We start from the raw sequence: 14427 nt of genomic DNA, 5'->3' as shown, positions 1-14427 counted from the left end.
CTCCGCTGATGTGACGGTGACAGGCAGAGTTAAATACAGTAAAGAAGAAAAATTCTGCAGTTTTTTGTTTTTTATTGCATTGGCTTATAATAATTTATGTACACCTTTTAAAATTTTTTAAACTATTACTATTATTATTTTGGAAAGGGCCCTTTGTCCCAAGGGCCCCCCCGCGCCGCGGGCTTTTGCTGGTGGGTAGTTACGCCACTGTCCTCAACTCTCCATCGACCCATCCCAATGCCGGAAAACCGACAACTGCCGACCATCGGCTCCATCCCATCTAAAAACGGTCGAACGTGCCTGCTCGAAAGCCGAGTTTTGTGTCATTACTTCTGAAGCAGATTGTACATATACAGGGTGCGCCAGAACTCGCGCCCCAGACAGAATTTTTAAGTAAGGTTAGATACCAGAAACATAAAAAAATGTTTAAAAAATTGTATCTGTCAAAAAATTTTGACATTTATTTTTTGACATTTTTTTATGTTTATTTAATGATACTGATGATCTTGTATATGTTTTTTTTTTACAATTATTTAGTAAAGGTACAAAATCTTTGCCAATAAAAGCCACAAATAACGTTGAACAGAGTTACAATTTAGGATACAGCTTCCTTGTTTCCGCTTTTAATAGCCTATAGCAAAAAAACTTGAAAAATTATTTTTGCAACAGAAATAAATAGAGTCAAAGTGCAAACTTTAAACCCTCATAACTTCGAAATTTTTATAGATAAATTTTTTTCAACATTTTTTCTATGTTCCTGGTACCATACCTTATATGGCATTTTTCTCTGGGGCGCGAGTTCTGGTGCATCCCTGTATGTACATGTTTTTTTTTACTGTAGGCTATTACCAGAGGAAACGAAGCTGTATCCTGAATTATAACTATGTTTAACGTTGTTTGTGGCTTTTATTAGCAAAGTTTATGTACTTTTATTCTTCGACACTGTCAAAATTTACGGTTTTTCTCCCGTGTAAGGAAGTTTTGACAACTGTTTGGCATTTCTCAATACAAAACGTCAAATTATTTTTAACAGATTTAAAGCAAGTTTAAGCCTTGTTGACTCTAATTCGAAGAATAAAATGTTGTATTCCACTCGTTTGAGTGTAAATCGGACGCTTTATTCCACCTCGTGGATGGTAAACCACTCGTTACACTCGTGGTTTAAAAATCCACTCGGTCAAATAAAGAGTCCAATTTACACTCAAACTCGTCGAATAAATAACTATTACTGAATAATTATGTCAAAATTTTTTAAAAGTTTTGAAACACCGATAGTGCTATAAAAAATTTGATCATTTTTTCGAATGGAATTTTCTGAAATTTCATTTCGTTTTTAAATTCTGCAATTTCTTTTAAAATGTACCTACTAGGAAATTTATTTTTAACAAAGATTACATTTTTTCACATAATTGTAATTCTTATACCAAAGTTATTGTCAAAAAAATCAGTTTGTGAAAAAGATAGCAGTTTAAGCAAACGCCATTTGGTCCCACACTTTTTGTTTACTATGAATGTAGGTTTCAATACAACCTAAACCCTTGGTTAGTCGTACCAGCAAGAGTTGATATGACAAGCTCATATCATAGCATTTTGAAACAGATATTAAATATTTATACGACAACCAGATATAAAAGTATAGTGCTGTTTTGCTAAGTTTTGGAGTAATTATTATTAGTGCTGCCTTTAATCTAATTCAATTAAAATTTAAAGCCATATAGGAGCATGTTTAAATCCGCATTGCGTAAATCTTTTTAATTAAAATAAAGTAATGCTTTTTGTGCCCTACAAAAGAAAAATTTAATCTTTTAGCACAACCTCTTTGATCCATTAATCAAAAATAAAAATATGATCTTCCATTAATTCTTTTACGCACTCCCACCGTCTCGTCATCTCCACCTTTCGCGTATTTATCTCTTCGATTTTCGAATGTGTTTTAAAAGTGATGTATCACACACACCATGTGTTCCATTTAAATTTCCTCGAGGGCGGTTATCCTAAACTTCCGTCACACAATCCGCCCCTCGAAGCAATTTACTTTTCGCCCTTTCCGCCGCCGCCACCACCCCCGCTCGTCATTATCATCAGCGCGAGTATTGGAAACACGAAATGATACAGGTGTGTATGTTTGTGCAGCAGGTGCAATCAATCAAATCAACTTACCGTTTCTATTCTCGCTGTCGGCGGGCTTCATCTGGATGGGATGATGCATCTGCAACAGACAGAATATCATGAGTTAAGTGTCAGAACGGGGTGCTGCATTCGGAGCAGGGAACTAATGGGCCGTCGCGGCGCCCCGTAAACGGTGCAACGTGTCGTCATCTACCAACATCCCTCGATTCTCGATCAATTGATTTCGAGGGTGGCCGAACACGGGGTCCCTGACCGATGACCAACGAGCCAAAGAAAAAACTAATAAATCGGTTTTATACACGCGTGCAAAGCTTGTTTCAAATTTTTGTGTGATATTTAAACATTGGGATGAATTAGGAAAGAGACTTAGTTCTATGTCGAGAAAAAGAAATATGTTGATACATAATGACACCATTATTCGGCAAGGTGTTACGCCAGTGAATTAAAATATTCTCTTTTCTAAAATGATAAATTTGACTCTTCCTACTAAGTATAAAAAAAAAACAAGTTTTGTATTTCCTGTAAACAAATGAGGGAAGAAATTTTAAATATAATTTTAGCCGATAAAATTTGAAATTACTTTTTCCAACACTAACGTTTTAAACTGTTTCTATGGTGCATTTGTATGTTGCCGTTAAAATACGCTTCATGCATCTATAAAGTACGTCGTCAATAGCAACGAATCTTATGAGTCTATAAAATACGCTGATCCATATTTTTGTCAATTTTGATCTACTTTTGTATAATAATTTCTGTATTTAGTAAGATTTCTGATTCAACATTAGTGTTGGAATAAAATTGAAGACAACACAAGTTTCACGGTTTAAAAACCTCGGTCTATTAAATTCTCGTTCTCTAACGGTCGCTCGAATTTAAACTACATTCACCGGCAAAATTATCGCATATTTTTGAATTGAAATTTTTCTATGTCATCAATTTTAGTACTATTTCAGAACCATTTAGTCATTTTAAATCTTAAAATTTAAGTGATGCGATAATTATGCCGGTCAGTGTATGACCTCGATTTTTAAACTGTCTATAAAACTCTTGTTGTGTTAATAGCTATAAGACAAAAGTTTAATAGAAAATTGCATAACCCTATGGAAGAACCAATCTGAATTTAGTATTTAATATGATTCCCATAACATTACTTCAATTTTTTTTCCTGGGGCGTTCTGGTGAATTGTCACTCAAATAAAAATTGACAGCAATCTAAAAATGAGCGTTGAATCTCTCTCAACCTAAAAAGATGCTATATCACTTATGTTGTTTATAAAGTCTTGTAAATGTAGAGAGCATTTTTAAAAAACTGAACTCTAACATGATGTTTCTGACAATATGTCTTTTATAACCTTATTTGTAGAAAGCCAAATTTATCAGATGTAATCTTCAGATTTTTTGACTTATACAGTATGTCCCCGGATTGAGTTTACAAGAGGTGAAAAATTTTTATCTTTAATTTTACGACAAAACTGAAGAAAAACATTTTTTGCTTCACCTAAAACGAGCAAATCTGTAATTAAAACTTCATTATTTCAATTCAGTAAAAAGAAAAGTTKATTTTTCTTTTGATTTTGGACTTTAGTTCGTTTCTTAGTAAAGCTAACCCGGCAAATTCAAATTTTGATTTTTCGACAGCCGTTTCCGCCTAAATGGACTTAATTGGAGAATTGACAAAAATGTCGATAAGATAGCCCTTTTCGAGCACCACACGTTCCATCAATCAGTTTTTGATTTCTGTTAATCCTGCAGCTGGAAGAAAATAAAAATTAATTTTCTATGTCAATTTCCTATATCCAAGCCTGCCTAGGACACCCGCCGGTATTTGTCAAATAAATAAAACCACTAATGTAATAGAATTTTTTTGCTTTTTAAGTCCTAACACATTGGCGGTTTTATTTTTTTGATAACTATATGTCACTTTAACAATTAATTTATTAATTAAATAATGACAGTTCCTGTTAAAAGTGACTTTGGTTTTTATCTTAAATATATTTCTTTGAGTTGCTAATTAGCAACTTTAATTTTAATAATTATTAAAATTATGTTTTTCACAAACAATTTTGTTATTTAACTTGCGTAAACTCARTTGTCAAAGTGACATCATTGTCAAATGTGATAGGACTTAAAAAGCAGAGAAAAATAAACTTTTTTTACTACTGAGTTAGAATAATGAAGTTTTAATTACAAATTTGCTGGTTTCAGGTAAAGCAAAAAATGTTTTTCCTTTGCAGTTTTGCTGTAAAATCAAAGATAATTTTTTTCCTCTTGTAAACTCGATTATAAAAAACAAATGACCCTGAAAAATTTGAAAAATCGTCGTGACATTAGCGTGCGCATGCTGTTCTTTTCAATTGCACCACCACTCAAATAAATGGAATATACACGGTTTGCGAAGATGAGATGAGTGGGGTAGTTCTTCGAGGAAATAAATCTTTTCTGTGTATAAAACGCTTTCAAAAGACCTGTCGCTCCCCGGAATTTTATAATAATTCTTTTCCGGATTCTTAAAAATCTACTCCGGAAATAGATACTTGTACAGATAACTCATCTCTGTGAGAGAGTGAAGCGAATTTCTATGTAATAATAATGAACCGTAACGTTGGTAGTCTAAAATTCTCGTCGAGAAGAGAGAGGGTCCAAGATCCTATTTTAAAATGATGTTAAGAGACTCAAGCCAAATTGTTGCTGCTTTAGGAAACTTTATCCCAGATTTAAGCTAAAGTGTATTTACCAATTTTATTAAAGGGTTGTTTTAATTACACGAATAATATTGTATACAGCGTGTTCGTGTCGGTGTTGAACAACACGCCCTTTTGAAAGCACACAGAGAGTCTGTAATAACGTCCTGACATGGAGTGGTGCAAGCCATGAGCATCGAAATCGGATTTTCGATGGATTCGTCGGATCAATTATTGACAATCGGCCGGGATAAAGGGATAGGGTGTACAGTTCGCATGCTAATGTCACGGATATGCAGGACTGCGTGCGTGTCTGTCTCCCATCCTGCCGACAATGGACTCTTGTTCTGCACAACAACTGTCAGGTGAGAGACAAGCACTCGATGTTAATCCGTTGTGACGTGCAATTTGCGAACCCTCCACGAGAAGGCACAAATCCTATACCAGGTCGAAATGTTCCTGGTGTTTGTCACACGGGACAATTGACAGGACACGGGAAGCGCACACAACGGTGATTAAATACTGCAACACGCAATTAATCAGCAATAGTACTATTAATCAATAATGCACGACAAAATTCGACGGGCCTTGTTCAGCGCTAATCCATTTCAATGGCATTAACGATGGTTTTCCGCCGAAATTAGTCTTCAGCTTATCAATGCCAGAGACAATGACTCCAAATCCAATGGTCGCAGCTCAACAGTTAAATCTATTCAAGTGGATTGATTGATAAATGATGCGCTCGGATTACGATTGAGGTCTGGACATTATCACTAATTCGGCAGGTTTTTTCGACATGGATTATCATGACAAATTTTAGCCATAAGAACATATCAATTTCAACCATATAACTACTCAACTATAATCAAATTAAGGTGTTTTCAACTCCACAATTTAAAAATGGAAATAAGGTAAATTAATTAAGAGAAGAGTAATTCCATAAGAAAATGATCACTTTTAAATATCATTGTGTCCGCGTTAAAATAATAGCTATTTATGTATCAAGTACGCAAAATTGGGTTTTAGGGGACGAATCGTAATTAATGACCAGGCGACGTAGAAGCCGAGTCTTTAATGAGAGGAGTCACCTAAAACCTTTTGCCTACGTGGTGCATACAAGATTTTTTAAAATAACCGTTTTGCGTACTATTTTATTGAGTCTGGAAAACACTCATTTTAGGGACTTAAATGAGGGAGCATAAATGACATCATTCTGTTTTATGTACCTACTACTATATTTGGAAGAACAAGGTTTTTCAAAATTAAGTACTTCATAGTAAAAAAATATCTAAAAACAAATCAACATATTGAAATATTTTTTTATGTTCCACTTGTCCATTATTGATTCTTTTCCTCTGTAATACGCGCTATACAAGCCTCTGTTCATTATGGCCTAAGGCTATGATAACGCTCGCTAATTAGAGGTTTTTGCCAGGATACTTTACTTGTTTCTCAGGATACTGCATATTCATTAGCTACTACACTTGATAATTTGTATTATTTATTTTGATATTGTCAAATATTTTTTTTAAATTTCAGTTAAAACATAAAACGTGATATGTACCATGGGCATTATCTATCTGGTGTCTATGGTCCTTAGACGAGTTACAAGAGTCTCGGGACGGAGGCCCTCGTCCTTGCAAACCTGTTGCTATCGGAGGTCATCTACATCTTCATAATGTCCTTAATATATATTAGTACACTACACATAAAGGGAGAAAAATGCACGATTAGTTTTTAGGTGTCGTTTATAGTCAGAAGGCGAAGCCCGAAGACTATAAAACACACACCAAAGGAATAATAGCCTTCCTATCTAGAGGTGTATATACAATTTTGTGGATAACTTGATATATAAAAAAAAAACAAAGAAATTGGCTGTAATTATTTAATAAAATTTACAAATTTGCATAAAGCTGGTATTCTTTGCAATTACACCATGATAACAATAGAAATGTTAGTTGACAATAAGCCTATAAAGTATGGGAATGACATAGTAACAAATAGTTGCTCCCGTCGTTAAGTTCTCTCCCCCGGGAGAGAACTTTGACTTCTGTCACAGTTTTGATACAAAAAAAGTTGATTTCTACTCTCCGTTGTGCAAAAATTACTATGTAATATGCAGGGTGATCTTTGTAGGGCTTATTTTAAAACTTTTCAAGTTCCAATGTAGTTCCGGCTTTGAAATTTTTTATGCATCGAAAATCGATCATTCTTAATTTAAATAAATTATTTTCAAAATGGCAAAACTTCCGGAACTATGAGATATTGGCGCCAACTTTGAAATTTTAAATGCGCTTTTAAATTTGCTTCTTCAAACTAAATAAAACGTATCCGAAATTTATTAATTTTTTTGCTTTGATAATCAAAGGTTTGAAGAATCTTCTAAAGTAGCTCAAGATTGTCAACACAATAAACACAAACAAAACGTGTTATTAAACCGATTTAAAGATAAAAAATTCTTCGTGGTAACTGATGAACAATTCTGACAATAAGTGTTTAATTTTTTATTTAATACTATATTAACCAAATGGAAAAAATTCTTGGTACATCATAATAATATTCAGGGTGTTTTTTTTAACGAACTACCATGCATATCTCAAAATAAATAAAAAGTAGAAAATCCCAAAACAGGTCAATTCATAATTTTTTGCCATTTGATTACTGTTACTCATCGCACGACGCGACGTTCGTGGCTACGCCACTCGTTTTCTAAACTTGAATTTGTGCTTCAAAACTTGTTTTTTAATATAGTATTTAAATTTTATTGCTGGTTTTGATCTCTCCGGAAATTGTTGCAAGAACGATAATTAAGTATTTACGTTACGGTTTCCAGTTTTTAAAAATAAATACAACGTGCAAGTTTTATACCAGGTACATATTTAGGTAGCTTGAACCTGAGAATTTTTTATCTAAATATTTCTAAAATTTTCAACAATCAGAAATTCAAAAACACACCTCGACCTCTTTTTTCTTAGAGTATATTTCTGTTTCTGCGACTGTCGCAATTATGTCCATCAGCAATGTCATACAGTTTGTGAGTAACTCAATTACGTATAACGAATCAGTCAAAATTTCTCCTCCGGTATAGGAATAGTAATCATCTTTACGTTCCGCCCGTAATTTAATTAAGAAAAACGAGATCCTATGTTCCCCGAACTGTTTGAGTGATTAACGCCTCCTTTGTCGGCGTCTGTTCCAAGATCGAACGAGCACCGGTAATAGAGCAGGTGGTGCGTCGCGACGCACAATCGCTTTATATCCCACCCCTCTTCATCTTCCCGTCGACCTTATGTAGATTCCCGTGAACCTGCACAGCCGAAATTAACGGAAAAACTCGAGCAAATCCACGCAAATTTAAAGCCGACCGAGGCTGTTTTTTGTTTTCCTGTTTCGTCGGCAAAAGAAGAAGCGGAAGGCGGACTCGGAACGTGTCCCGAATCGAAATTTGAATAAGCGTTGACAAATCCGAATCGATCACCATCAGGAGGTGAGTGTTTCAGACGTTAGTTTCTAATTTTAATAAAAGGTAAATTAGGATGGTATTAATTCAAGTCAAACTTACCCCGTTTAAGGTTTTCACATTGTGTAAAGCGTCCTGCGCCTGAAGAGCTGCCTTCCTTGTAAAGAACGTCACGAAGCAACAACCTGAAATAACACCACCTAAAGTTAGTTTCATTGTTCTAATAACACAATGGGCTGTGTTATGCATAAAGATGACAGGGCCTGAAGCGTCTATCTTGCGCCTGTCAACAATAGCTGAGGCGTCATAAAGTTAGTTACTTTTAAAGTTATTGTCTAATCTGCTTGCCAGTGACAAAGACAAAAATAATTATTGTTATGATATTTCTAAACCTGAGACTTAAAAAGCCCAATCTCCGCTTTCATCGATTTTGAGATATTTCCAACACTGAAATTCCCGAGTTCATTTCTGTCGATACAAAAAAGGCCAATCTCCTGCTGCTAATGGTACATGTTATACCATTTCAAGTGAAGGACTTATATCTAAGAACTAAGAACTTTTAAAACTTAATTAATATTAAATTAATATCTCAGAACAATGAAAATGGAGATTTGTCTTTTAAAGACTCAGGTGCAGATTTATGTCAAACAAAATAATACATCATAAGAAACAAACCCAATACCCTATTTGTAACAAGGGGAAATCACGATACTGGGTGAAACATAAAAACTCAAGAACTGTTGATGTCAAAAAAATTACTTATATCTACTGTAATATTTAGTTTACACAAAGCCATTTTGCTAAAAGTCAATAAAATAAGTTTTTACTGCTACTCCCTCTCAAGAAACATCAGAACTCAAATACCATAATTATTATTTTTTTGATTAAAAAAATTAAATTATAGGAGAAAGTCATAGGCAGATTTTGTGTAACTACCGAAATAGAAAAAACAGTTGTCTATAAATTGTCATTAACTGACACTATTTAAAATAATATTTGTCAAAGATGTTAAAATTTGAAATTTTATACAGTCAAGTTTAAAGTTCTGACATGTTTTACGTACTTCGTTAATTGCTGATGTTTTCCTATATTTTTTTTTTATTTTAACTCTATATAAAAGTACTCAAATAAATTAGGATGATAAAGATTAAATTACAATACAACTACACAACAACAGAAATAATGCTAGTAATAAAATTAGTTTATCAAAAATCTTATTAAATTTTAAATTCTATTATCTGTCTTTCAATTATGGTTAAAATAAAAGCATTGATTTCCGCAATAGACTGAACTCCATTTGCCTGCATGAATACAGTCATTAATATTAAAGTTATCACTTTAGAACAGTTCATATAACATTCTATATGGCTTTAAAAGTGAACAATGTTGCACAATAACCGTTAAAATATGGATAAACACAGTAAATTACTTCACGATAAGTAATAAAAATGACGTTGCATGTTGTAAATGTTCAAAATTAACTTAAACAGTAATTTTTAAGCATTTATCGCTGTATTACGAATCTACTATAAACTCTACCCTAAACCATTTTGCATGCATTGAAAAACTTTGCGAAAACACTTCAACAAATTGCTCCTTAGCCGGGATCCCAGCAAGTCGGAAAAAAATCCTTCCTATTATTAATCATCGCTCTTAAAGACGATCGTATAAATTAAATTACTGTCAACTTTGGACGTATGCCAAGCTTTTAAAATTTATTGGATGCATAACGCTTTTTTATGACGATTATCAGCCGAAATAAATCGTTTCCCACGTATTCAACATAAATGTAAAAGTAGAATCCGCGAAGCGGCAATTACTTCGTCCTTCGCCACTTTCAAAAGGGTTGTGATTTTTTGTCGCCGCCGCAGCGCCGTTTTAAAGTAATTAAACGCAGAACGTGCCCCGTTTCGTACCACCTAAAGGGCATATTATCAGGACTTTGTTCGCGCCAGCCCTATTAGACGTCGAAATCCCTCGTCGAGTTCAGGCGTCAACGGACGCATTGATGATTCTTCACCGGCCCGAGGCAGGGCCGTAACGAACCGGAATTGATCCACAGGGACCGGAAGGGTTTCGCAAAGGGTTAAAGGGATCATCAGATTTTTAATTTGTCGTAAAAGATGCAAAATCATCGTATTGCTGGAGATGGAAGCACTGATAAAAATCTTGGAATGGATTTAATGAAAATGTCATCTGGTTATTTAGTAGCATCTGACAACGGCAAACGCCAACCGATAGGTCAATGGATAAAGTACCATTTAAACGGAACAAAACACAACACTAATAATGCACCTGTTTGAAACACTATTAATAACAACTATCTGGGCAGGATGCAGAACACTCTGGACCTGRTCGGGCTGTTAATTTGTAGACTGGTGTTGCAATMGCGACACTTGCCAGTAACTGAAAAATTAGCAACACGACCGAGGTTTACGGCATGTTAGCTGTACAGATGGGATCATTACAAAGTTATGTCACTGAAAAATTTTTGGCACTAGCAATGGAAACTAATTTCGAGATGTAATCCGACATTTTTGTAGGAACTTGGTGATCCTTATATTTTACATTTTTCATTCCATTTCTCGATCACTTCAGAGATACAGCTCACCACGGGATAGATTAACTAATAATACTAACAAAGGGACTAGACAAACTTTTTACAATCAAGATTTTCTGTACTCCATTTCTTCAGCAGACTAAAGTTGCAATATAATGCCGGTGTGTTGGATTTTATTTCATTAAAAAAGGCCAAATCCATATTCTATTTATGATTCACGTGATAAATCATCGTTGTCCGAATTTTTAGTTGTAATATTTTTGTAAACAACAAGAAAAATTGCATCCTTTTTCATTCTTATAACATAGCCATTATTACGAGTATAATTTATTCCTCGACGCTGTCAAAATTTACGGTTTTTCTCCTGTGTAAAGTTTTGGCATTTCTCAATACTAAACGGCAGATTATTTTTAACAGATTTAAAGCAATCTTAAGCCTTTTTGAGTCTAATTCAAAGAATAAAATGTTGTATTCAAATCGTCTTTGTGTAAATCGGTTCGTTTATTCCACCAATAGTGGATGATAAACCACTCGTAAAATAAATCGTTTMATTTAAACTCAAACTCGTTGAATAAATAACTATATTTCACCTAATTCTTGAAAGAATTTTATCAAATTAACTRTAAAACAATAGTTTAACATCTCCAGGTACCATTTTGTACAATCCTGAAAATCTGTAGTCAATTAAATTAGAACATTTTTAAAGCTTTTGAGTACCATAAATTATTTTGATTTATGCAGCGTTTCTCAAAAATAAGTTACAATACAAACAAGTGTTTTTTTTAAATGAAACACCATATGTTTCTTAGCGTTTTTGGATATAGATTTTTATGACAATGTTTTTAAGGCTAAACTTTTATTGGTCGATTTTGCTTAGTTTTAAAAATAAGACGTTTTTTTGACGAAAACATGCATTTTTTTAAATTTATTACACAGAAACTAAGACATCTAGAAATTTTTTTTTACTACCGCTATGAAGAAAGTACAAGCTATAAGGTTGTTAAATTTTTTTAGTGTGTGCATTTGCAAACATAAAAAAATAAAGGCGTTTGTTAAAAGTTTAACAATCCTATTTATTGTTTTAAGGTTAGGTGGTAGAGTAGAAAATCCACCTGAGAACCACCTGAACCTCGCCCTATTGTACAACTTGTATGTAACAATAAAAGCCAAAGCCAGTTATTATTATTATTATTAATATTGTTATTATTATTTAAAAGATTATTAAATTGTCTTTCTAAAATTATTTAATTTTGGGTGTTTATAATCAATAATTAGAAAGATATTTAACGTTAACATTAAAATAAATAATTACTATTGTTTCAGTAGCCAAAAAGTGCACAGTTGCACAAGAGCTGGAAGAAATATCACTGAATGATGACATTTGTGTTAAACTGAATCCATTACTCTTTATTTTTACAACAAAATAATTCGAATTTCAGTATTTATAACGACTTTTACAATATCTGGATAAATCCACGGATAAGTGATCAGTGGTGGAATTACTATGGCTGCCATTGTATCAACAATGCTCAGATATTGATAGGCATTGTTGCTACAATTAATATTGAATGTTAAATATCTTTTCATTTATCAATTCTAGACATTAAAAGTTAATTTTTTTAGATTGACAATTTATCAATCTATTAGATGCAAAAATAAAAAATAGGGTGTCCCTTTAAAATTTTTTTAAGATATTTAACTTTTAACAAACTTCTTATGTCTTATGTCTAAAACTAAGCGAAATCGACTAATAAAAGTTTAGCGTAAAAAACATTGTTTTAAAAGGCTAAGAAACATACGGTGTTTCATTAAAAAAAAAAACTGGCATTTTTTATTGGCGATTAACAATTTGATATAAATTTTAAGTAATTTAGCATTTTAAAAAAAGCATGTTAGAATCACATTTTAAGAGCTAGGTTTATTTCAGTAATGGGATATCTCTACCTAATACTCTACATTTTCAATTCGTTGGTAAATAACAGAGATATTGTATCCGAACGTTTTAGGTGGGGCACCCTGTATAATCATCATCCACGCCAAAATAAATATCAAAACGGTAAAAAGTAATTTACGTTTAACAATAAAAGAAAAAACTGCGCATGCAACTACCGTTTGGGTCAGGGCTTTGCAAACAGTTCAAACTCGATGTAGATATGCGATTCCCACAACTTGTAGCTTTCAAATAACAATGAAATTCAGATTAGGGTTAAAACTTCTACAATAATAGGTAGGACTCGCAAAAAACAACTATTAAAACACGAAACTGGTGGTCGAAAATCTTAAAAAAATCTGTTTGAACTCGCGCCAGGATAAATAGAAGCTACTTATTCAATACCTATGTGTTTTATAAAGTTGAGCTACTTTTGTAAAGAAATGCCAGTGTTATATTGTGCAAAGTAAAAATTTATACGCTGTTACAAAACCTTGTCAATTAACATTAATTTTCATGTGACAAGAAAGAAACAAATAAATTTTGTGTACACATTTTGTAATAACGGATGCTGTGACAGCAAATAGTATTGTCTATGTCATTAACTTCTTTCGAGTTCTTAATGACTCTGTCATTTTGAAAAAACTGACCTACCCTAGACATTTGATATAAATATAAATGTCCTCCTTGGAGAGGAGCAGTTCTGAATATAACTTTTTTATACGGCATGATGTTATGTTAATTAGAATAGAAACTTGTATCAACTCCTAACATGAATACCTTTAAAAGAGAAAAGAGGCAAAAAGTTCAAATAAAATTGTCCATTTCGTTTCATTTTTCGAATGGAACTCATAGATAAAATTGTAAAATCGTGCACGAATGGGAATTTTTCTGACTTGGAATAATTGTAGATGTAAATCCCAATTCGCCTCCGCCGCAGTTAATTTTTCCGGAGACTTTTATATGTCAGATAGTAAGCGAAGACTCATACAAAAATGTCACAGAAGACATTACATTCCACAATACCCTAATATTTCACACCGCGCGTAATGACATTTTTCACGCATTGTTGCCGGGCGTATCTTCCCATCTCAATTTTTGCGTAATAAAGACGAGTTTCTCGCTGGCGAAGGGTTAATATCTAAGATTTAGTTCCCCCACGAATAAAATTCCAATTTTTGAGATAGATTGTTTACGATTGTTTTGCGCGGAGGTCGACATTGTTCCGTTCCAGGCGCCCCCGTTTGAAAACAAACTCGAAAGTTGCATAAGGTACGTGAGAAAATTCTGCACGGCTGCACGCAATATGCAAGCTGAAAGAGTGCTTGGGTTTGTCCAACACTGTGGGCTTTGAAAATAACAAAAAAGTGGCGTTGTGCAACGACTAGTTTTACAGTTACTTCATTTATTTTTACGAGCGACGCTGTATTTCGGTTGAATACATAAGAACAGACTTTCAAGTTTGATATACGAATTTACGTCTTTGTTTCATCATACATCTAAAAACTCTTCATTGTACCTATCTGTCTCGGTCAAAGCCGCAGACAGGTTCAAAGTAGGCTCGAGATAAAAAAGTAAAATGATAAAATTCACTCAAGCTAAAAATAAGAGAGAAGTCAAATTGCTTCAAGATGGCGGATTTATCGGTGTGGAGTGCTATGTAATT

General features: G+C 33.5%; 1 protein-coding gene across 8 annotated transcripts in view; it reads right to left on the bottom strand.

Moving 5' to 3' along the window:
• Positions 1 to 14427, bottom strand: part of LOC123015720 (CUGBP Elav-like family member 1) — a 182276-nt gene that overhangs the window by 20909 nt on the left and 146940 nt on the right. For all 8 annotated transcript variants that reach the window (XR_006413400.1, XM_044415618.1, XM_044415619.1 and 5 more), the window contains 2 exons: positions 8374 to 8456; positions 2161 to 2209 (listed from right to left, as the gene is read on the bottom strand). Coding sequence is in view for 7 of the 8 variants with exons in the window: in XM_044415618.1 (XP_044271553.1) it covers positions 2161 to 2209; positions 8374 to 8456 (132 nt within the window). In the remaining variant the exon portion in view is untranslated. The remainder of the gene's footprint in view (positions 1 to 2160; positions 2210 to 8373; positions 8457 to 14427) is intronic.

The sequence above is a fragment of the Tribolium madens genome, unplaced genomic scaffold (genome assembly GCF_015345945.1).
Source record: "Tribolium madens isolate multiple individuals breed KSU strain unplaced genomic scaffold, Tmad_KSU_1.1 Scaffold_19;HRSCAF=116;Tcas5.2_LG9, whole genome shotgun sequence".
Lineage (NCBI taxonomy): Eukaryota > Metazoa > Arthropoda > Insecta > Coleoptera > Tenebrionidae > Tribolium > Tribolium madens.
This window is presented reverse-complemented; position numbering and strand designations above follow the sequence as displayed.